This window comes from Phyllobates terribilis, unplaced genomic scaffold (genome assembly GCF_046119375.1).
Source record: "Phyllobates terribilis strain yellow unplaced genomic scaffold, ASM4611937v1 Scaffold_3__8_contigs__length_932513732, whole genome shotgun sequence".
Lineage (NCBI taxonomy): Eukaryota > Metazoa > Chordata > Amphibia > Anura > Dendrobatidae > Phyllobates > Phyllobates terribilis.
The window spans coordinates 702630994-702652479 of NW_027362763.1; the positions used below are offsets into that span (position 1 = coordinate 702630994).

General features: G+C 44.1%; 1 protein-coding gene across 8 annotated transcripts in view; it reads right to left on the bottom strand.

Moving 5' to 3' along the window:
- CENPF (centromere protein F) overlaps positions 1-21486 on the bottom strand; it is an 82522-nt gene that overhangs the window by 12134 nt on the left and 48902 nt on the right. For 3 of the 8 annotated variants that reach the window (XM_073671949.1, XM_073671945.1, XM_073671946.1), the window contains exons 14-19: positions 21118-21270; positions 18652-18828; positions 15510-15662; positions 14136-14312; positions 11724-11885; positions 7661-7837 (exon numbers count right to left, since the gene is read on the bottom strand). In XM_073671949.1, the coding sequence (XP_073528050.1) occupies positions 7661-7837; positions 11724-11885; positions 14136-14312; positions 15510-15662; positions 18652-18828; positions 21118-21270 (999 nt within the window). Of the gene's footprint in view, positions 1-7660; positions 7838-11723; positions 11886-11956; positions 12081-14135; positions 14313-15509; positions 15663-18651; positions 18829-21117; positions 21271-21486 lie in introns of those variants that run through there. The other 5 variants (XM_073671947.1, XR_012318068.1, XM_073671952.1 and 2 more) reach the window with 5 other exon arrangements.

Here is a 21486-nt window from a genome sequence, read left to right on the forward strand (position 1 = left end):
GTTCCTGTCCCATGACTTGAGGATGGCTAGTTGGAGAGGCCTGAGGTGAAGCTGGGCAAATGGGACCGCTTCTATTGCCGCCACCATCCTGCCGAGGACTCTCATGGCAAACCGGAGAGATCGAGGGGGTTTGCTGAGGAGACTGCGAACTCCTAGACGGAGAGGCAGTGCCTTGTCCTTGGGAAGGAGCACTAGACCCTAAAGGTGTTGAATAGCATTCCCAGGAAGGTCAGAGACTGACTCAGGGTTGGTGATGACTTTTGTAGGTTGACTAACCAACCCAGGCGACTCAGGGTGTCGATTGTGATTGAGACGCTGAGCTCACAGTCCTTGAAGGTGGGAGCCTTGATAAGGAGGTCATCCAGGTATGGAACAACTACTATGCCTCTGGAGTGCAGGACGTCCATGGTGGCTGCCATGACTTTGGTAAACACTCTGGGAGCCGTGGCGAGTCCGAACGGGAGAGCCACGAACTGGTAGTGGTCCTTGTCGATTGCGAACCTAAGAAATCTCTGATGGGCGGGTGCAATTGGTATAAGCAGGTATGCGTCTTGTATGTCTATGGAGGCGAGAAATTCTCCCTTTTCCATGGACGCAATGATGGACCGAAGGGACTCCATGCGGAAGTGACGTACCCGTACATATTTGTTGAGCTGTTTTAGGTCCAGTATGGGCCGTACGCCGCCTCCTTTCTTGGGGACTACGAATAAATTGGAGTAGAACCCTCGGAAGCGCTCGGCTGCGGGGACCGGTATTATGACTCCTGCTTGAAGAAACGATAAGACCGCTTGGCGGAAAGCACAAGCCTTGGCTGGTGGTTTTGGGGGAACAGAAAGAAAGTCTGTTTGGTGGGTTGGAAGTGAACTCTATCTTGCATCCCGAAGACACTAGTTCCCTGACCCACCTATCTTCTGTAATAGGCAGCCAGACTTGATGAAAGAGCAAAAGCCGGCCGCCTACAGGTGGGGTGTCTTCCGGAGTCCGTGAGTCATGATGAGGAGAAAGTCTGAGATTTTCCTCCTTTGAACTTTGACTGGCCTGCTTTTGACTGCCAGGTCTTGTCCGACTTTTGCGTCTACCGCGAGTTTTCCCTGCGTATGGAGCGGTTGCTATTTTTTTGCTGGCCGCGAGACGGACTAGCCCGAAGAGTTCCGAAAGGATCGGAATAGAGTTTGGTTACGCTTCTTGTAAGTGTGTTTGGGCTTCAGTTGGAGGAGAGAGGTACTCTTACCCCCGGTGGCGTTGGATATCATCGTGTCCAACTGTTCACCAAAAAGTCGACCACTGAGGTACGGGAGATGCGTGAGGGACTTCTTTGAGGCTGTGTCTGCTTTCCATTCCCGCAGCCAGAGGATACGCCGAATCGTGATGGCGTTTAATGCTATCCCCGCTGCACCCCTTGCAGAATCCAGAGCTGCATGAAGCATGTAATCTGCTACAACTGCTATTTGAACCGCTTGGTCCGACAGCTCAGGAGCAGATACTTGGAGGCCAGCTTATAAATTTTGGGTCCAAGCCAGGATGGCCTTGGCAGCCCAAACTGAAGCGAACGCGGGAGCCAGGGAGGCCCCTGAGGCCTCGAAAATTGAACGAGCCATGCGTTCTACCTGCCGGTCTGCTGTGTCCCTGAGGGTTGAGCTATCTGGCAGTGAAAGGAGTGACTGTGCTGCTAGCCTAGAGACTGGGGGATCCACTTTGGGTGGATTTGTCCATTCCTTGGTGGTCTCCTGTGGGAAGAGGTACCACGCCTCCAGATATTTGCAATTGGTAAACTTCTTCTCAGGCTGTGAGAACTGCTTTTTAAGGATCGACTTAAATTCTGGGTGGTCAAAGAAGACCTTAGGCGGCTTCAGAAGTCCTTCAAAGGAAATCTTGTGTTGTGGTGCCTCCGGGGGCGGATCAGAAATGTCCAGCACCCGATGGATGGACGATATTACGTCCTCAACTAGTGCTGTATTGCTAGGGGGGATTGGGATCAGAGACCCTTCAGTTTCCTTGTCTGAGTCGGAATCACAGATGCCTTCCGAATCCTGTGTATCGCTAAGGCATCTACTGCTGGGTGAACCAGGGTGGAGGCCTTCTCTAGTCGGGGATCGCTGCGGAGAACTGCATTGTCTGTCCCTGGTAGGGGATGGTCTAGATGATCTGGAACTACGGTGTCTCTCCCTAGAAGGGGATGACCGTGTGCTATGGGATGACGCAGATGAACGCGACCTGTGGGTCCGCTTGCGTCCTGACCTAGACGTGGATGTGCCCTGGTCGTCATGTCCCTGAGTCGAGCCTTCCCTTTGCTGGGTAGCGTTCATAGCAGAGGCATGACTCTGCAGAGCCTGAAGCAATGTGGAGGTTAGGTTATCTATATGAACTCTATCTATGAACTCTTTATGTATCAAATGACCAAGTTCTGCAAAAAATATGACGTAGTGGTCATGGGAGATTTCAACTATCCAGACATTTGTTGGGAATCTCTCTCAAGTAAAACTAACAGGTCAAGCAAATTCTTATCCTCTCTTGCTGACAACTTTATCTTCCAAAAGGTAGGGGAGAAAACAAGGGGATCTGCTACTTTGGATCTAATTCTTATAAACAGGGAGGAAATGGTTGAGGAGGTAAAGGTGGCTGGGACCCTAGGAGGCAGCGATCATGCTATTATAGAATTTTGGATAACTAGAGGAGGAAGACATGTGAAGTCTCAAACTTCAAGGTTAGATTTTAGAAAGGCAGATTTTAAGAGACTCAGAAAGAGAATAGGAGGGATCCAATGGCTGGATGTCCTTAAGGACAAAAATGTCCAGGAAGGATGGGAAATTTTTAAAAATGAGATTCTCAAAGCACAATCGTTAACAATCCCGAAAAGTAGGAAGAATGGGAAGCATTTAAGGAAACCAGTTTGGATGAACACAGAACTTAAACACATGCTAAAAAGAAAGAAAGAAATGTTTATTAAATGGAAAGAGGGAGGCATATCTAAAGAAGATTATAATGCAGTCTGCAGATCCTGTAGGGCACGTATCAGGTTAGCTAAAGCTGACAATGAATTAAGGCTTGCAAGAGATGTCAAAAGCAATAAAAAAGGATTTTGGGGGTATGTCAAAAGTAAAAGAAAAGTCAAAGATGCTATAGGATTTTTACAGGATGAAAATGGAGAAATGGTAAGAGAGGATGTTGAGAAGGCCGAACTTTTTAATTCCTATTTTGCATCTGTTTTCTCTCAGAAAGAAAATGTAACATCAACTGATCTTCACTGTCCTTTTAAAGGAATAGAGGAATCCAAGTTATCAGTAAACAGAAAGATTGTGAGGGAATATTTAGCTAACATAAATGAGTTCAAGTCTCCAGGTCCAGATGAATTACACCCCAGAGTACTGAAGGAGATTGTAGAAGAAATTTTAGAACCACTCTCCATAATCTTTGAAAATTCTTGGAGAACAGGAGAAGTCCCAGAAGACTGGAGAAGAGCAAATGTTGTTCCTATCTTCAAAAAGGGGAAGAAGGTGGACCCAGGGAACTATAGGCCGGTGAGTCTGACTTCTATACCAGGAAAGATCTTTGAACAAATTATTAAACAACATGTATGTAAGTACATGGATAAGAATGAAGTGATTAACCAGAGTCAGCATGGGTTTGTAACTAACAAGTCATGTCAGACTAACTTAATTTCCTTCTATGACAGAATCACTGACTGGGTGGATCAGGGAAATGCTGTAGATATAGTATATCTTGACTTCAGCAAAGCATTTGACAAAGTATCTCACATCATCCTTATTGAAAAAATGACCAAGTATGCAATGGACCAGGCAACTGTTAGGTGGATTCATAACTGGCTTAGTGATCGGACTCAAAGGGTGGTTGTAAATGGCTTCACATCCAGCTGGATGAATGTCTCAAGTGGGGTACCACAGGGCTCCGTCCTGGGACCTGTATTGTTCAACATCTTTATCAATGATTTAGATGAAGGAATTGAGGGTAAACTGATTAAATTTGCTGATGACACAAAGCTAGGAGGGATAGCTAATACTAGAGAAGAGAGAGAGAGGATTCAAAAAGACCTAAATAAACTGGAGCAGTGGGCAGCAACCAACAGAATGGTTTTTAACAGGGAAAAATGCAAAGTACTACATCTGGGCAATAAAAATGAAAAAAGCATATACAGAATGGGAGGAATAGAGCTAAGCAACAGTACATGTGAAAAAGACTTAGGTATACTAATAGATCATAGACTGAACATGAGTCAACAGTGTGATGCAGCAGCAAAAAAGGCAAATACAATTCTGGGATGTATTAACAGAAGCATACAGTCTAGATCACGTGAAGTCATTATCGGTCTTTACTCCTCTTTGGTCAGACCTCATCTGGAATACTGCGTCCAGTTTTGGGCACCACATTTTAAAAAAGACATAGACAAACTGGAGCAAGTTCAGAGAAGAGCGACCAGAATGGTGACTGGTCTGCAAACCATGTCCTATGAGGAACGGTTGCAGGATTTGGGAATGTTTAGCTTGCAAAAAACAAGACTGAGAGGAGACTTAATAGCTGTCTACAAATATGTAAAGGGCTGTCACATTGTAGAAGGATCATCTTTATTCTCATTTGCACAAGGAAAGACTAGAAGCAATGGGATGAAACTAAATGGGAGGAGACACAGATTAGATATTAGAAAAAACTTTTTGACAGTTAGGGTGATTAATGAGTGGAACAGGCTGCCACGAGAGGTGGTGAGTTCCCCTTCAATGGACGTCTTCAAACAGAGGCTGGACAGACATCTGTCTGAGATGATCTAGTGAATCCTGCTTTGAGCAGGGGGTTGGACCAGATGACCCAGGAGGTCCCTTCCAACTCTACCATTCTATGATTCTATAGACTGCGTCATAGATTGCGACATCTGAGTGACCCATTCCGGGCTTCTTGGGGCTCTGGCACAGTAGTCTGGATGCAGTCCTGGCAGTGCGGGTACGTGCTGCCACTTGGGAGAGTATTGCTGCAGGCTGTACAGAGTGCATAATAGCAGTCCTGCCTGGTTCTCTTGGACCTTGAGCCCGGCATACTGCACTGGGGTGGCTATGCAGAGGGCCCTACAGGGGTGGCTATGCAGAGGAGCCTGCACTCACAGCCGAGGAAGAACTCCAGCTGTGATCTTATCCCACCGGTGTGCCCCTAGGTCCAGCGCCGAAGATCCACGGTCCTGTGCCCCCGGAGACTGGCTGGTCTTCCCATATCCTGCAGCAGATAATGGCCGCTGGAGTAAAGTTAAGAAAGAAGGGGGGAGAGCTGAAAAGGGCGGCAGAACTGTGTGAAATCGCACCCTTTCAGTCTCGATCCGCCCCCTTTATGACACTGTAGTGTCACATTTGTCATCCGGGGGGCGGGCCGGGGAGAGGAGGTGGCGGCTTCGGCTATGTCGAAGCCGCAGCCTAAATTAGATGCCTGACGCCCAAAGGGACTGCAGGCCGGCGCGGAAGTTCGGGAGGGGGCCGGATCTGTACCGGACCCCCCCCCAGATTTAAAGGCAGGATAGCGGAGGGGAATAAGCGGAAGGGGGGGCCCTGTGAAGTGTCCCCCTGAGGCACCGCAGAGCTGGTGCTGCCGCAGAAACAGGGCGCAGGGAGGCCTGTGCCTCTGTTGTGTTCTGCCTGCGCTCCCCCCGGTCCCGACAGGAGCCCGCAGCAGGGCTGGGGTCCCTGGATTCAGCCGTAGTGTGCTGGCTGCTGGGACCTGCTGCCTGTACAAGCCCTACCTGAGGCGTTTCAACCTAATACCCCCAGGGGGGGGATTAGGGAGGTGCTGTTGTCACAGTCAGGGGGCTATATCCTCGCCTCGACCTCAACCCAGAAACCAAAAGGAATTGGGGAAGGAGGGGGGTCTCGACTTCGAACCAGCACCCGAGGGGCTGGGGAAGGAGAGACATGGGGAATAGCCATCTCAACTTCAACCGTGCACCCCATAATAAGGGGCTGAGGAAGGAGCCATGCCGGGAGTCTAGCAGTAGACCTACTTTTCTTCATCTGTAATCCCGTCGGTGAAAAACGGAGTAAAAGTTTTAGGTGTGCCTCCTATGCGACACTAAGCAAAAAATGGAGAAGGCTGACGCCGTCCAGGGGTGTATACTGCAGAGGAGGAGCCACGGTTAATCTTTTTCAGATTATGCATAGTGTCGCCTCCTAGTGGACAGCAGCAAAACACCCATAGTCCTGTGTCCCCCAATGAGGCAACAGAGTAAGCAATTCAGCCACTGTTTTTGGGGGGGTTTTGTTTGTTTTTTGGCGCTCAGCGTGCTGTACAAGTGACCCGACAAGATTATTCTCCAGGTCAGTACAATTACGGCGGAAGCAAAATTGTGTATAGTTGTTTTTATGTTTTCATGACTAAAAAAAAATCAGAACTTTGCAAAGAGAAAAATAAAATATAATTATGTTATTATTATTAGTGATGAGCGAGCACTAAAATGCTCGGGTACTCGTTGCTCGGGTGGAGCACATTGGAATACTCGGGTGCTCGACTCGAGCAACGAGCCCAATGTAAGTCTATGGGAAACTCTAGCATTTTTCAGGCAGCTCCCCCCGGCGGTCTGCAGAGGGCCTAAAAATTGCCCAAATCGATGGGAACAGTGCTCAAATGACATGGGAACAGCATGGGGAAGACCCCTGGAAGCATTTCTGACTCTCAGATCACTGCTGTCAACAACGTTGTCAGAGTATTACGCCACTTTTACGGACTCACAATTAAACATACAAAAACTAAACCAAAATGGATTTTCCTGGGAAAAATGTTAAGGAACATTCTTTCCAGGGTAATGACCTGTATATAAGGCAAAATAAATAACCAAAAACAAAAATACTCCTCCACACATTGGGCTATGTTCACACGTAGCGTTTTTGATGCGTTTTTGCACTTTTGATTTGCTTTCAAAGGAGAAAAATACATTCACCGGGAAATGTCATTTTAACATTTTACAACCTTATCTGGCCATGTGGTGTGTGAGACAGGATCAGACAAATTCTGTTTTATTTATGATGGAGGGACTCTGAAAGTCACAAAGCCTATTTTTATAGGGCCATCAGACGGCCCTTACTATTGTTAAAGGGCCAGCAGTCGGCCCTTACTATTGTTAGAGAGCCATCAGCCAGCTATGCTTTGTTGTTCCCATCATTAAGGAGCAGGTTCCCTATACTACAAATAATAGTGTAACGCGGCACTCAATCAAATATTGCTTATTGAAATAAAGAATAGTGTATAATATAAATATTGACAATTCGGCCTACATGACCTTCTTCAGAATTTACACTAGAGTTATCATGCAATTACAAAACATGTGTGTGAAAAAAAGGATCCGGCTGATCCAGAAATCAAATAGCTGCCTAGCTGGTCCTGGTATAGCGGTTGTAAGTCCAAATAAAAGCAGTATGAATTTAGTGTAACAAGGGATATCCCCTCAGTCCCAGGGCTTCACGTGGTGTGCCCGCAGCATTAGCGTATGGTGACCTGTGCCGCCCTGTCAGCTGGGATCAGCCAGCTGACAGAGCGGCTATTTGATTAGTTAAAAGCAGGTGCTGGCTGTATACAGCAAGCCGGACGTATACAGGCTGGGTGGCTCGTCAGTGCAGTTCATATATCGCACACACTGGGATATGTTGGTTCTGGATAACCTGCAGCCATCACTCACCTGTTTCCTCATCTCATCCATCAGGGATCGGTGACGGGACTCCGCCTGCAGGAGGCGCCTCTCATGCTCCATTATATCATCCTTGTGCTTCTGCGCCTGAGATTCCAGCTCCTTGTGCAGGGAAGCGACAGACGTCTTCATTTCTGCTGCCTCTGTAGTAGCGCTCAGGAGCTGAGCCTGCGGAGCACAGACAGCACTTGTATACATGCAGAGCATCGCTACTGGTATATAACAACAGCAGCCTGTGCTGCAACATCCGACACAGGGGCACACGGGTGGGTGCACGGATCTGGCACAGCTAAGCTAACATGAACGGTCCGAGCTGCACAGACACAGCCATATGGGTACAACCCTAAGAACGGAGAACATACAGATCTACAGGGGTCTCAGAGGGAGGACCACCACCAAAATAATCAATTCATGACTAATATTCGATCACCGCTCCATTCAGACTGTGCTTGCAGAACCTCATTCTTGGGATCAGTCGGGGGTCCCAGCGGCTGGACCCACAGTGATGGGGAAGTTATCCCTTATCCTATGGATAGTTAGTAACGTCTAATCTTGGGTTATACTATAATATTTTCAAAGATTTCTGGGATCTTTGAACCCAACTAAAAAGATACTGTCTCCCCACCAAATCCAAAGATGACCTATTGCTCAAGTCAGAGTTTTACCATAAATGGTTTAAAAATATTTATTCATTTTATTTTAATTTTTCATATCATTATCTGTATTTAAAGAAAAATCATACAAATCTTAAATTTTCAAATCGGCCACTAGGCCCAATACTAGATTCAGGCCCTAATGTACTGCATTAAAGCATTTAACACTTTCGAGACCTTAGGTTTTTCAGATTTTGCGCTTTTGTTTTTTGCTCCCCTTCTTCCCAGAGCCATAACTTTTTTTATCTTTCAGTCAATATGGCCGTGTGAGGGCTTGTTTTTTTGCGGGATGAGCTGTACTTTTGAACGACACCATTGGTTTTACCATATCGTGTACTGGAAAACAGGAAAAAAATTCAAAGTGTGGAGAAATTGCAAAAAAAGTGTAATTCCACAATTTTTTTTTTTTTTTGCCATGTTCACTAAATGCTAAAACTGACCTGCCGTTATGATTCTCCAGGTCATTACCAGTTTGCAGATACCAAACATGTACAGGTTCTTTTTTATTTAAGTGGTGAAAACAAAATCCAAAGTTTGCAAAAAAAAGGGCACCATTTTCTGAGACCTGTAGCGTCTCTATTTCTTGGGATCTGGGGCCGGGTGAGGGCTTATTTTTTGCGCGCCAAGCTGACGGTTTTATCGATACCATTTTGGGGTAGATCCGATGTTATTATTCATGTTATTGTATTTTATTGCAATGTTGCAGCGACCAAAAAAAAACGTAATTTTGAATTTTTTCTCGTTACGCCGTTTACCGATCGGATTAATTCTTTTTTCTTTTTATATATTGATAGATCTGGCGATTCTGAATGTGGCGATATCAAATATGTGTATATTTGATTTTTTTTATTGTTTTATTTTGAATGGGGCGAAAGGGGGGTGATTGGAACGTTCATATTTTTTTTAAAAAATTTCTTCTTTTTCACTTGCTTCAATAGTCTCAATAGGAGACTAGAAGCTGCGATCCTCTGATCGCCTGTGCCTCACACAGCAGGGATTCAGCCGATGAGTGGGACTTATGATGCGCTTCCAGCGATGTTAAATGCCGCTGTCAGAGATTGATTACATTTTAATCAATAGATCTTGGGATAATAATAACTTCTACAATTGGATGTGTTTAAATAAAATGTTCCTGTGCTGAGATAATCTTATAAATGTGCCCCTGCTGTGTACTGTGTAATGGCTGTGTCTGACCGTACAGAACATGGTTTAACCATACCACATATCCTGGGAAAAGAGTATACAGACATTACAGCAGGGGATCACAGCTGATTCTTTCTTTGAAGTAAAACATTGTTTAAAAACAGGCAGGGAAATGTTTTATTACTGTTCAACAATTTTGGTTCTCAAGTCCTCAGACAGTTCTCTTCTACTCTTTCTGTTCTCCATGCTTAGTGTGGCACACACAGACACACAATGCAAAGATTGAGTCAACTTCTTCCCTTTTTGTCTGGTTTCAGGTGTGACTTTCATATTGCCCACACCTGTTACTTGCCACAGGTGAGATTGAGCGAGCATCACATGCTTGAAACAAAGATGTTTGCACATAATTTTGTAAGGTGCCAACAATTTTATCTGCCTCATTTTTGGGGTTGTGTGTGGAATTATGTCCAATTTGACTTTTTTCTGTTTGTTTGTTTTTTTTTTTAGTTCCATTACACACAAAGGAAATAAACATGTGTAACTGCAATACATTTCTGGGAGAAATTTTTCATTTTCTGGAAAATTTCTAGGGTGCCAACACTTTCGGCCATGAATGTATTGTGAATGATGCATCCTGTGTTATCTACTGTATATAGAGATGTTATCAGTCATTGTAAAGGAGGAGGTGAGCTGTGATATCACCTATTGTGAATGGTGGATCCTGTGTTATCTACTGTATATAGAGATGTTATCAGTCATTGTACAGGAGGAGGTGAGCTGTGATATCACCTATTGTGAATGGTGGATCCTGTGTTATCTACTGTATATAGAGATGTTATCAGTCATTGTACAGGAGGAGGTGAGCTGTGATATCACCTATTGTGAATGGTGGATCCTGTGTTATCTACTGTATATAGAGGTGTTATCAGTCATTGTACAGGAGGAGGAGGTGAGCTGTGACATCACCTATTGTGAATGGTGGATCCTGTGTTATCTACTGTATATAGAGATGTTATCAGTCATTGTACAGGAGGAGGTGAGCTGTGACATAACCTATTGTGAATGGTAGATCCTGCGTTATTTACTGTATATAGAGCAGTTATCTGACATTTTAATCATGTCTATGATGATAATTAGACTGATGAAAAGTTATTTTTACAGAACAGAAAGTTTAGTATAAGTCATTGTAGCCAGTGTGAAAATTGCAAATCCCCCCAGTATTTAAACAATAAGCCATTGTCTGATGACATTTTTCCTTTAAAGGGGTCGTATTAATATTTAACCAAGCTGCAAAAGCGTTATCAAAATAAATGCTATTCCCCTCTTATTTCCCCTGATGCTTCAGTGCTGGTGGTCCTCTTGGCTTTGGGCGACATATGATGGCTGCAGCGGTCACATCTCATAGCACTGGTACTGTGGCAAAGACTGAGTGGTGACGGAAGAAAAATATGGCAAATATGTAAAAATACCTTACATAATATAGAAACCATTGGGACAGATTTATTACTGGGGACGCTGGTTTCTTGCCACCTACTGATTGGTGACTTAGTGAAAGAAATCAGCACCAAAAAATTTTGGTGCATTTTTTGTGCGTAGTATTTCATATGAGAACAAGCCCATGTCATGGAAAGCTCATCACAGGCTTCAAAATATCAATGTTCTGCGCAGCTCAGACTACCAGCTGGACGTTGTAGTATTACATGGCATCTGTAGTGGCCGATAACATAAGTATTCTAGGGAGAGTACGCCCCTCTGATGGGAGTGAGGCCATTTCAGTAAATCACTATGATGTATGTTATCACTTAAAGGGCCAGTCCATCTCTGCTCATTTCTGCATCCAGACTTTAGCGGGGGCAGGTGACTTCACAGCTACCAATATCTGCAAAATCCAGGCTACCGGGTAAAGAGGTTTCAGTGCCAGGATGGAAGGTCCAATCTTTGGGATCTCACCAAACCTGAGAATGAAGGGGCAGCAGCTCATCCTAGTGATTGATAGGACCCCCAGAGATATCCTACAGACGGTCATCATCACTCCAAGACTGGGGACTGCTGCAAGGAGCATATAAATTACACCCCCTCCCCGCAGGCGCTGCACCAGGTGCCGGCTCAGCCCGGAGGGGCACTTTATGTTTATGCCGCTCAATATGTCTGTACCAGCGAGAGGTGTAAAGAGTTAGAAAACCTAAACTTTTACAGGGAATCGGCAAACAGATCGAAGGCACATTACAGCTTAACGCAGCTGCCAAGTCCGCACTCACCTGCAGCGCTCGCACTTCTTCCAGCCGCCCCCGAGCTTCACACAAGGATTCAATCAATTCCCCATTGACGGCTCTTAAGTGATCAATCTCCTGCTCGGAGGCATTAAGATGCGTTTCCAGTGACGTCACCTTCTCCCGACAGCTCGCTCGCTCACCGTCCTGCTGGGGATAAAAAAAGCGATTTGTTCTAAAACTTCTCTAAAAGTTTCCCAAACTGATCTTAGTGAGATTACATTGTTGCACTTTTCTTTTCTTTTTTTTCATCATCTTCTTTCCTTTATTTCTCAGTCCACATCACTGTATGAGGAGCTTGGGTTATGTTGCGAGATGAGTTGTAGTTTTGATTCACACCATTCACTTTACCGTATAATTTAATGAAGAAAAAAAAAAAACGGTGAAAAAAAAACAAACGAGGTAAAAAAAAAATGCAATTCTGCCATTGTTTATTTTTTTTTTTTTTTTTTTAGTGCTCAGTCTGCTGTAAAAGCGACCTGACAAGGTTATTTTCCAGGTCAGTACAATTACGGCAGAAGCAAAATTGTATCGTTTTTTTCTATGTTTTCCTGGCTAAGGCTGTGTGCCCACGATGTGTTTTTTAAGAGTTTCCGCAGCGGCAAAATCACTGCAGAAACGCTTAAAAAACGCATGGTAGAAGGTCTGCCATGTTCCCCAATGATAATCCGCATGTGCTGTGCACATGCTGCGGAAATTTCCACTGCAGATTATCATTGCAGAAAAAAACGAAGCACTACCAATTATTTTGCGGAAGCGCTGCGTTTTCACCACCATTGACTTGCATTAGAACGCATGGATTACGCTTCACTAGATAACCGCATGCATTCCAATGTGCGGATAGTACCCATGTCTAGAGGACAGGAGACTTTCCTCCGGACCCGGGTACCATAGAAACTGTAAAAAAAAGAATAAAATAAAAAATGAAGATTATATTTACCTTCTGGCGGCCCCCGATCTCCTTGTCTGTGCTTGCCGGCAGCGATCTGTGGACTGAAGGACCTGCGCTGACGTCATAGTCATGTGATGGGTCACGCGACGCTGACGTCGGCAGGTCCTTCACTCTACCGCTGCCGGCAGCCAGGACGGAAGGAAACAAGACACCGGGGGCCATCAGAGGGTAAGTATATAATTATTTTATATTTTTTACCATTCTTTTAAGGTCACAGTATATAAACCCATGTCAGTTGCATGGATTTATATAGTGTGACCAAGTTGTCAAGCACTTTCCAAGTGATGCTAAAATCGCTTGTCAACCCGCATGCGGAAATACATGTGAAGAACGATTCATATCCGCATGTCCCTGGCAGAAAAAACGAATGTACAATCCGCATGGACAATCCGCATGGACAATCCGCATGGACAATCCGCATGGACAATCCGCATGGACAATCCGCATGCGTTTTTTCTGCCAGGGAGATGCAGAAACGCTCAGGAAAAAATCTGGAGCATTTCTGCATCGTGGGCACATAGCCTAAAAAAAATTCTGAACTTTCCAAAGAAAAAAAATATATATGTAATAAAAATAACAATAATAATACCAATAATAAAACTAAGAATAATAACAATAATTATAACACTAAAAATAATAATAAAAATAATAGAATAATAACATATTACATTGTTGTTTCCACAGTTTGAGATTCAGAACAATTTTTTTCCCTTTGTCTTTTCAAATTTTTGAACTGGAAAAAGAGGGGAGATTCAAACGTTTTTTTTTTTTTTTATTATATACTTTTTAAAACTTTAAAAAAAAAAATATAAAAAAATGTTTAGTCCCCAGAGGAGACTTGATTCTGCAGTATAGAGCAAAAATATGGCTTCCTGCCGCTGGGCTTCATAGGAGCACCAAGATGGTGACGACACTACTAGACCCCTCATCTGCCATGGCAACCCATCATTACCCCGTGATCACTCCACTCAAATACCGCTGGCAGAGATTAATCGCGGGATTTAATTGGTTAAACAGCAGCGACCGGAGCTCAGCTCTGGTTGCTGCTGTTAAAAGCAGGTGCTGGCTGTACAATAGAGCTGGCACCTGCTGTGCATGTACGTCACATATCGTGAAGAGATTACCATCAGTAAACCATTGACTTTCCCTTACTCATAACTCCAATAACTCCTCGCTTTACGGTCCCATATTAATTCTTCTGCTGGAGACAGATTGCACTTGACAACAGGCCAGTGATCTGCACTGAAGGTCGCCCCCTAGTGGACGGCACTTTGGAATGATTTTTCAGGGTAAGTAAAATACTTTAAGTTTCTGTTAATCAGTGCATTGGCCATCGGATGTATAAGGACTGGTGCCACCAGCCAGGCAGGCTCACCAGTGCGGCTTTTACAGTGTGTTCAATGACTTAGCTCGATGTTGATTCTGTATAACCTGCAGCCGTCACTCACCTGTTTCCTCATCTCATCCAGCAGGGATCGGTGGCGGGACTCCGCCTGCAGGAGGCGCCTCTCATGCTCCATTATATCATCCTTGTGTTCCTGCGCCTGAGATTCCAGCTCCTTGTGCAGGGAAGCGACAGACGTCTTCATTTCTGCTGCCTCTGTAGTAGCGCTCAGGAGCTGAGCCTGCGGAGCACAGACAGCACTTGTATACATGCAGAGCATCGCTACTGGTATATAACAGCAGCCTGTGCTGCAACATCTGACAGAGGGGCACACGGGCGGGTATCATCTATTGTGAATGGTGGATCCTGTGTTATCTACTGTATATAGAGAAGATATTAGTCATTGTACAGGAGGAGGAGGAGGTGGGCTGTGACATCACCTATTGTGAATGGTGGACCCTGTTTTATCTACTGTATATAGAGGTGTTATCAGTCATTATACAGGAGGAGGAGGTGAGCTGTGACATCACCTATTGTGAATAGTGGATCCTGTGTTATCTACTGTATATAGAGGTGTTATCAGTCATTGTACAGGAGGAGGTGAGCTGTGACATCACCTATTGTGAATAGTGGATCCTGTGTTACCTAGTATATAGAGAGGTATTATCGGACATTATAATCATGTCTGTGATGATAATGATACTAATGAAAAGTTATTTGCATAGAACAGGAAGTCTAGTAGAAGTCATTGTAGCCAGTGTGAAAATTGCTACATTTCTGTCTTTATTTTTCTTTTGTAAAAGAGAGTGATATGGAAAATTGGAGAAAAAAAATATAAATACATTTAACATAAAGCCTTATTTAAACAATGGGCCATTTTCTGATGACACCTTCCATTCAAAGGGGTCGTATTAATAATTAACCAAACTGCAAAAGCGTTATCAAATAAATACTATTCCCCTCTTATTTCCCATGATGCTCCAGTGCAGGTGGTCCTCTTGGCTTTGGGTGACATATGATGGCTGCAGCGGTCACATCTCATAGCACTGGTACTGTGGCAAAGACTGAGTGGTGACGGCAGTAAAATATGGCAAATATGAAAAAAAAATTATAAAATAGAAACCATTGGGACAGATTTATTAGCATGGGTGCTGATCTGTTGCCTCTTTAGACCGCCAGGTGTAAGTTTACACCACCTACTGATTGGTGACTTCGTGCAAGAAATCTGTACCAAAAAATTTTGGTGCATTTTTTTGTGCGTAGTATTTCATATCAGAACAAGCCCATGTCATGTTAGGCCACATCCTTTTCAGCCAAGCCATACCCCTTGTCAGACAAACCACAAAAAGTGTCTAAAACACATAATAAATGTGGCACAAATTGGGTCATTTAGCCAAAGTAAATCTCCCCCAATATTTTATATAGAAGAGTAACTTACTCTGCTGTCCTCCTGCTGCCCCCTGATTGCCTGCAGCGCCTCCTCCAGACCTCCCCGTTCCCGGCAGTTCTGCTCCTGAATATTTTTGACATGTAGATCGGCCTCTTGTAATTTATTCCGCAACCCATGACAGTCTTCTTCCAGCTCTGCCACCTGCGGAAAGGAAAAAGGTGAAGATGTAGCAAATCGTCTTGGCTAAGAATCTTCAACTATTTTGTATCTATTCTATGTTGTCTCCATGGTTACAGACAACAAATAAAACCAGTGTGCTCCCTACTACTAGTAATACACAAAACCATAGAACCGCAAGTAAATTTCTGTATCTCTTTCAGTTCCCTGTGTCCTACCAGGCACTTGCTGACATTTTACATGGGAGGCTGTATACGCTGGGATCTTTAGTTCCCCGCACAAATGGCCCATTAGGTGGCGCATATGGGACTCTGTAATACTACTGCGTTACCTTGTATGCTGCCCTTTAACTTGCTGTAAAACATTGCTACTAATATACTCCCTGTTGTCAAGTGGATTCCTCCTGCCCGTATACTGGGTATTTATACTGTCTAGCTTCATATATATTTCTATTTTTTTGTACTTGAGTATGTAATGTTTTTAATATATTACTTAATAAAATATTATGTTTTAATGAGAATTATGAACTTAATGATCTCCGTATTTTCTAAATTGCAAGAGGAGTTTCTCTATTTGATAACAGCGCACAAGCTCCTTTTGACATAATAAACTAAGAATGATGGTCTGGAATTTGTACTACTAGTAATGCACATTTAGTAAGCAAACGAGTCAGAAAATGTGGAAGGTGGACGCGCCCTTTATTTTCGTTCTGCATTCTTAAGTTTCCCTACTAAGGTGAGAGACCCCAGTGAAGAACAATTCATTTCCAAAAACTAAAAGGGTAGAAAAACAGAACTAGTGGCTTGGGTCTTGAAATTCAAGCGAAGTCTTAAAAAAAAAAATTACAGTATCGAGGGGGCACATGACTTTTCCAAGAGTGGCAAAGAACTATCAACAGGTCAAAAACTACAAAAAAGGAGGACCAGGGCAGTAAAAAAATAAAAAAACTTAATGTGCAAAAACTTTACCTTATTTTGAAGAGTCAGGTTTTCCAATTTTGTGGATTCCATCCGTACTTCTAGATCACCACAGGAGGTTTTCAGACCAGTAATGGTGGACTGAAGAGTCTCATTCTCTGCCGAAATATTCCGAACCTTCCCTTCTGATTCTTCAAAAGCGATCTGCAGACTTTTGTTACTATTCCTTAGATTTTCACATTCCACTTCAAATCAGGAGACTTGTGAAGAATATTCCTCTTCCCTTTGCTCAGTGTCTTTTATTTGGCCCTCGAGGGCCACCAGTTGCCGAGTCTTCTCATCTAGCAGAAGTTTACATTCTTCTTGTTCCTAAGTAACTTTTTGAAGAGACATCTCTAGGTTGTTGCTGGCCGTCTGGGCCTTCTCTAGTTCTTGTAGCAACTGTTCCTTCTGGTGTTTCACCTTGGATGAAACCTCGGCACAATCGGTCATGGTGGTTTCTTATTTTTGGTCAGAAACAGATTTTTGTTTAAGTAACTCTTCCAGTTCCGCTTGGAGGAAATCCTGTTGCTTCTTGGAGTTCTCCATAAACTGGATATGTTCCATCTCTCTATTTTCCAGAGTTTTTGAAATGTTGGCAATTGTGGCTTCTAACTCAACCATCTTCTCCCGGTTGATTTGAAGTTCTTCTTCCAGTTCTTTAAGCTTCTTCCTTAAACATTTTAATTCCATTTCTAAAGCTTCTTTTTGCTCCTTGACTCTTTCTACTTCCTTCTTCGATGTCTCCATTTCCAAGATGGCATTCTCCAGATTCTCTTCGGACATGAGCAATTCTCGTTCCAAAGACTCGATCCTGTCGTTCAGCTTGTCAAATTTACGCTCGCTCTCTTTTAGCTTTTCCATCCAATGGCGCTCTTTCTTCTCGCCAGCTTCAATCTTCACTTTGAGTTTTTCTATTCCTGTACGCATTTGAGTAACCTCCTCCTGAGCTGAATTCAAGCTGCCGCCCAGCTCAAGTTTCTCACGTTGACAACGTTCCGGAGTTCTTGAAAGCTTCTCATTTTCCGCTTGCACTGTGCTTACTTGTACCTGGAGATCTTGTTGCTCGTTGACCAGGACTTTCATTTCTTCTTCAAATTTTTGGATCCAATTCTGCAACTCTTGAACTTGCATCTTTTCATTTTCCTGTGAGCCCATCAGACCATCCCTTTCTCTGGTCAACTCTTCAGCAGTCAATTTTGCAGCCTGAAGTTCCTCCTTCAGTGCTCGTAATTCAGCTTCTAATATCTTTATTAGGTCCTTCGAGCTTAATCGAATAGATTCCAACTCCTGCTCTCTTACCTTAAGCTTTTTATACATTTGCTCAAGCTCTTCCTTTTCTTCGACTAAACTCTCCAGTTTTGACATTTCTCTACCACGACATTATTAAGATTGTCTTAATCCAAAGGACCTTAAATTGCCTTCACTTTCCTCCTGCAAGCGCTGCCACTTAGACTGAAGGGCATCCAGGACCGCTTCCAGAGACAGAGCGTGGTCCATGATATTTGCTTTTTCGGATTTCACCCTCCTCAGCTCCATTCCCGTTTGAAGGTAATTTTAGATTGATAGCGGGATTTAATTGGTTAAACAGCAGCGATCGGAGCTCAGCTCCGGTTGCTGCTGTTAAAAGCAGGTGCTGGCTGTACAATAGAGCTGGCACCTGCTGTGCATGTACGTCCGTTATCGTGAAGAGATTAATATCAAGAAATCATTGATTTTTCAGCTTTCCCTTACTCATAACTCCCATAACTCCTCGCTTTACGGTCCCATATTAATTCTTCTGCTGGAGACAGATTGCACTTGACAACGGGCCAGTGATCTGCACTGAAGGTCGCCCCATAGTGGACGGCACTTTGGAGTGATTTTTCGGGGTAAATAAAATACTTTGCAATTCTGTTAGTCAGTGCATTGTCCATCATAACGTAGCCAGGACGGATCACCAGTGCCGCTCATACATCGGATACTCTGGGATGATTTTTATTATTTTTTTTGCTTTTCCAATGTGCACAATGACTTAGCTTGGTGCTGATTCTGGATAACCTGCAGCCATCACTCACCTGTTTCCTCATCTCATCCATCAGGGATCGGTGACGGGACTCCGCCTGCAGGAGGCGCCTCTCATGCTCCATTATATCATCCTTGTGTTCCTGCGCCTGAGATTCCAGCTCCTTGTGCAGGGAAGCGACAGACGTCTTCATTTCTGCTGCCTCTGTGGTAGCGCTCAGGAGCTGAGCCTGCGGAGCACAGACAGCACTTGTATACATGCAGAGCATCGCTACTGGTATATAACAACAGCAGCCTGTGCTGCAACATCCGACACAGGGGCACACGGGCGGGTGCACGGATCTGGCACAGCCGCGCTCTCATGAACGGTCCGAGCTGCACAGACACAGCCATATGGATACATCTCTAAGAGCGGAGAACATAGAGATCTACAGGGGTCTCAGAGGAAGGACCACCACCAAAAATAATTAATTCATGACTAATATTCGACCCCCGCTCCATTCGGACGGTGCTCTGCAGAACCTCATTCTTGGGATCGGTGGGGGGTCTAAGGGGTTGGACCCCAGTGATGGGGGAGTTATCCCTTATCCTACAGAGAGTTTGTAACTTCTAATCTTGGGATATACTATAATGCTTTCTATGGATTTATGGGATCTTTGAACCCAACTGAAAAGATACTGCCTGCCCCCCAAATCCAGCGATGACCTATTGCTCAAATCAGGGTTTTCTTCATATCACATTTATATTTAAAGAAAAATTATACAAATCTTGCAATTTTTACACCAACACTAGGCCCAGTACTAGACTCTGATGGACATTAGTAATAATAGACTAACTCAGGCCCTAATGTGCTGTATAAAAGCATTAAATGAGCATTTTCTCATTAGGGCAAATGTCATTATAAAAGGAAAGGGAGGAGGAGGTGAGCTTTGACATCCCCTATTTTTAATGATGGATCAGTGTTATCTACTGTATATAGAGGTGTTATCAATCATTGTACAGGAGAAGGAGGAGGTGAGCTGTGATATCACCTATTGTAAATGGTGGATCCTGTGTTATCTTCTGTATATAGAGATGTTATTAGTCATTGTACAGGAGGGGGAAGAGGTGAGCTGTGATATCTATTGTGAATGATGGATCCTGCATTATCTACAGTATATAGAGGGGTTATAGGACATCATAATCCTGTCTGTGATGATAATAAGACTGACTAAAAGTTACTTGTACAGAACAGGAAGTCTAGTATAATTCATTGTAGCCAGTGTGAATATTGCAAGATTTCCATAGTTTTTTTTGTTTTTTTCAATAAAAGATAGTGATATGGAAAATTGGGGAAAAATATAAATACATTTAACATATAACCTTATTTAACCAAAGGGCTATTTTCTGATGACACCTTCCCTTTAAAGGGGTGGTATTAAAGAAGTAGTACAGTACTTTAGATTACCCCCCCCAATGTATCTCCCCGGGGGCCCCTAAGACTTTTTGTAATTACCTTACGTTGCTGATACTGCCTGTGAGTGGCGCTGTCGGTGGCCGCTCTCAGGCATCACGTGACCCCGCGCTGACGTCACGACAAGTGAGGCGTGACTCATCGCTGGGGACCCCGCGGTGGCTGCTGGGTTGTGGGCGGGGTTATCCCCCACGTCACACCCAGCATCCACCACGCACTTTCCCAATGAATGGGGAGAGGCAGAGTGCGCGGTGGATGCCGGGTGTGACGCGGGGCGGGGGGGGGGGGGGCAACCCCGCCCACAACCCAGCAGCCACCGGTGGAACGCAGAAGACAGAGACCCCCGGCTGTTGCCAGCTCTTGTCGTGACATCAGCGGATGTCAGAGCCGGCTGAAGCCGGGGGTCAGGTGATGCCTGTGAGCGGCCAGTGATAGCGCCGCTCACAGGCTTTATCTGCAACGTAAGGTAATTACAAAAAGTCTTAGGGGCCCCGGGGGGATACATTGGGGGCGCAATATAAAGTACTGGAATACCCCTTTAATATTTAACCAAGCTGCAAAAGCGTTATCAAAATAAATACTATTCCCCTCTTATTTCCCCTGATGCTCCAGTGCTGGTGGTCCTCTTGGCTTTGGGTGACATATGATGGCTGCAGCGGTCACATCTCATAGCACTGGTACCGTGGCAAAGACTGAGTGGTGACGGAAGAAAAATATGGCAAATATGAAAAAAAATATATATATATATAAACTAGAAACCATTAGGACAGATTTATTAGCATGGATGCTGATCTGTTGCCTCTTTAGACCGCCTGGTGTAAGTTTACACCACCTACTGTTTGGTGACCGTGTAAGAAATTTGCACCAAAAAATTTTTGTGCGTAGTATTTCATATCAGAACAAGCCCATTTCATATTAGGCCATATCCTTTACAGCAAAGCCAAGCCATACCCCTTGTCAGATAAACCACAAAAAGTGTCTAAAAACACATAATAAATGTGGCACAAATTGGGTCATTTAGCAAAAGTAAATCTCCCCCAATATTTTATATAGAAGAGTAACTTACTCTGCTGTCCTCCTGCTGCCCCCTGATTGCCTGCAGCGCCTCCTCCAGACATTCCCGTTCCCGGCAGTTCTGCTCCTGAATATTTTTGACATGTAGATCGGCCTCTTGTAATTTATTCCGCAACCCACGACAGTCTTCTTCCAGCTCTGCCACCTGCGGAAAGGAAAAAGGTAAAGATGTAGCAAATCGTCTTGGCTAAGAATCTTCAACTATTTTGTATCTATTCTATGTTGTCTCCATGGTTACAGACAACAAATAAAACCAGTGTAGTCAGATAAAAAAAAATTTACTCCCTACTACTAGTAATGCACATTTAGTAAGCAAACAAGTCAGAAAATGTGGAAGGTGGACGCGCCCTTTATTTTCGTT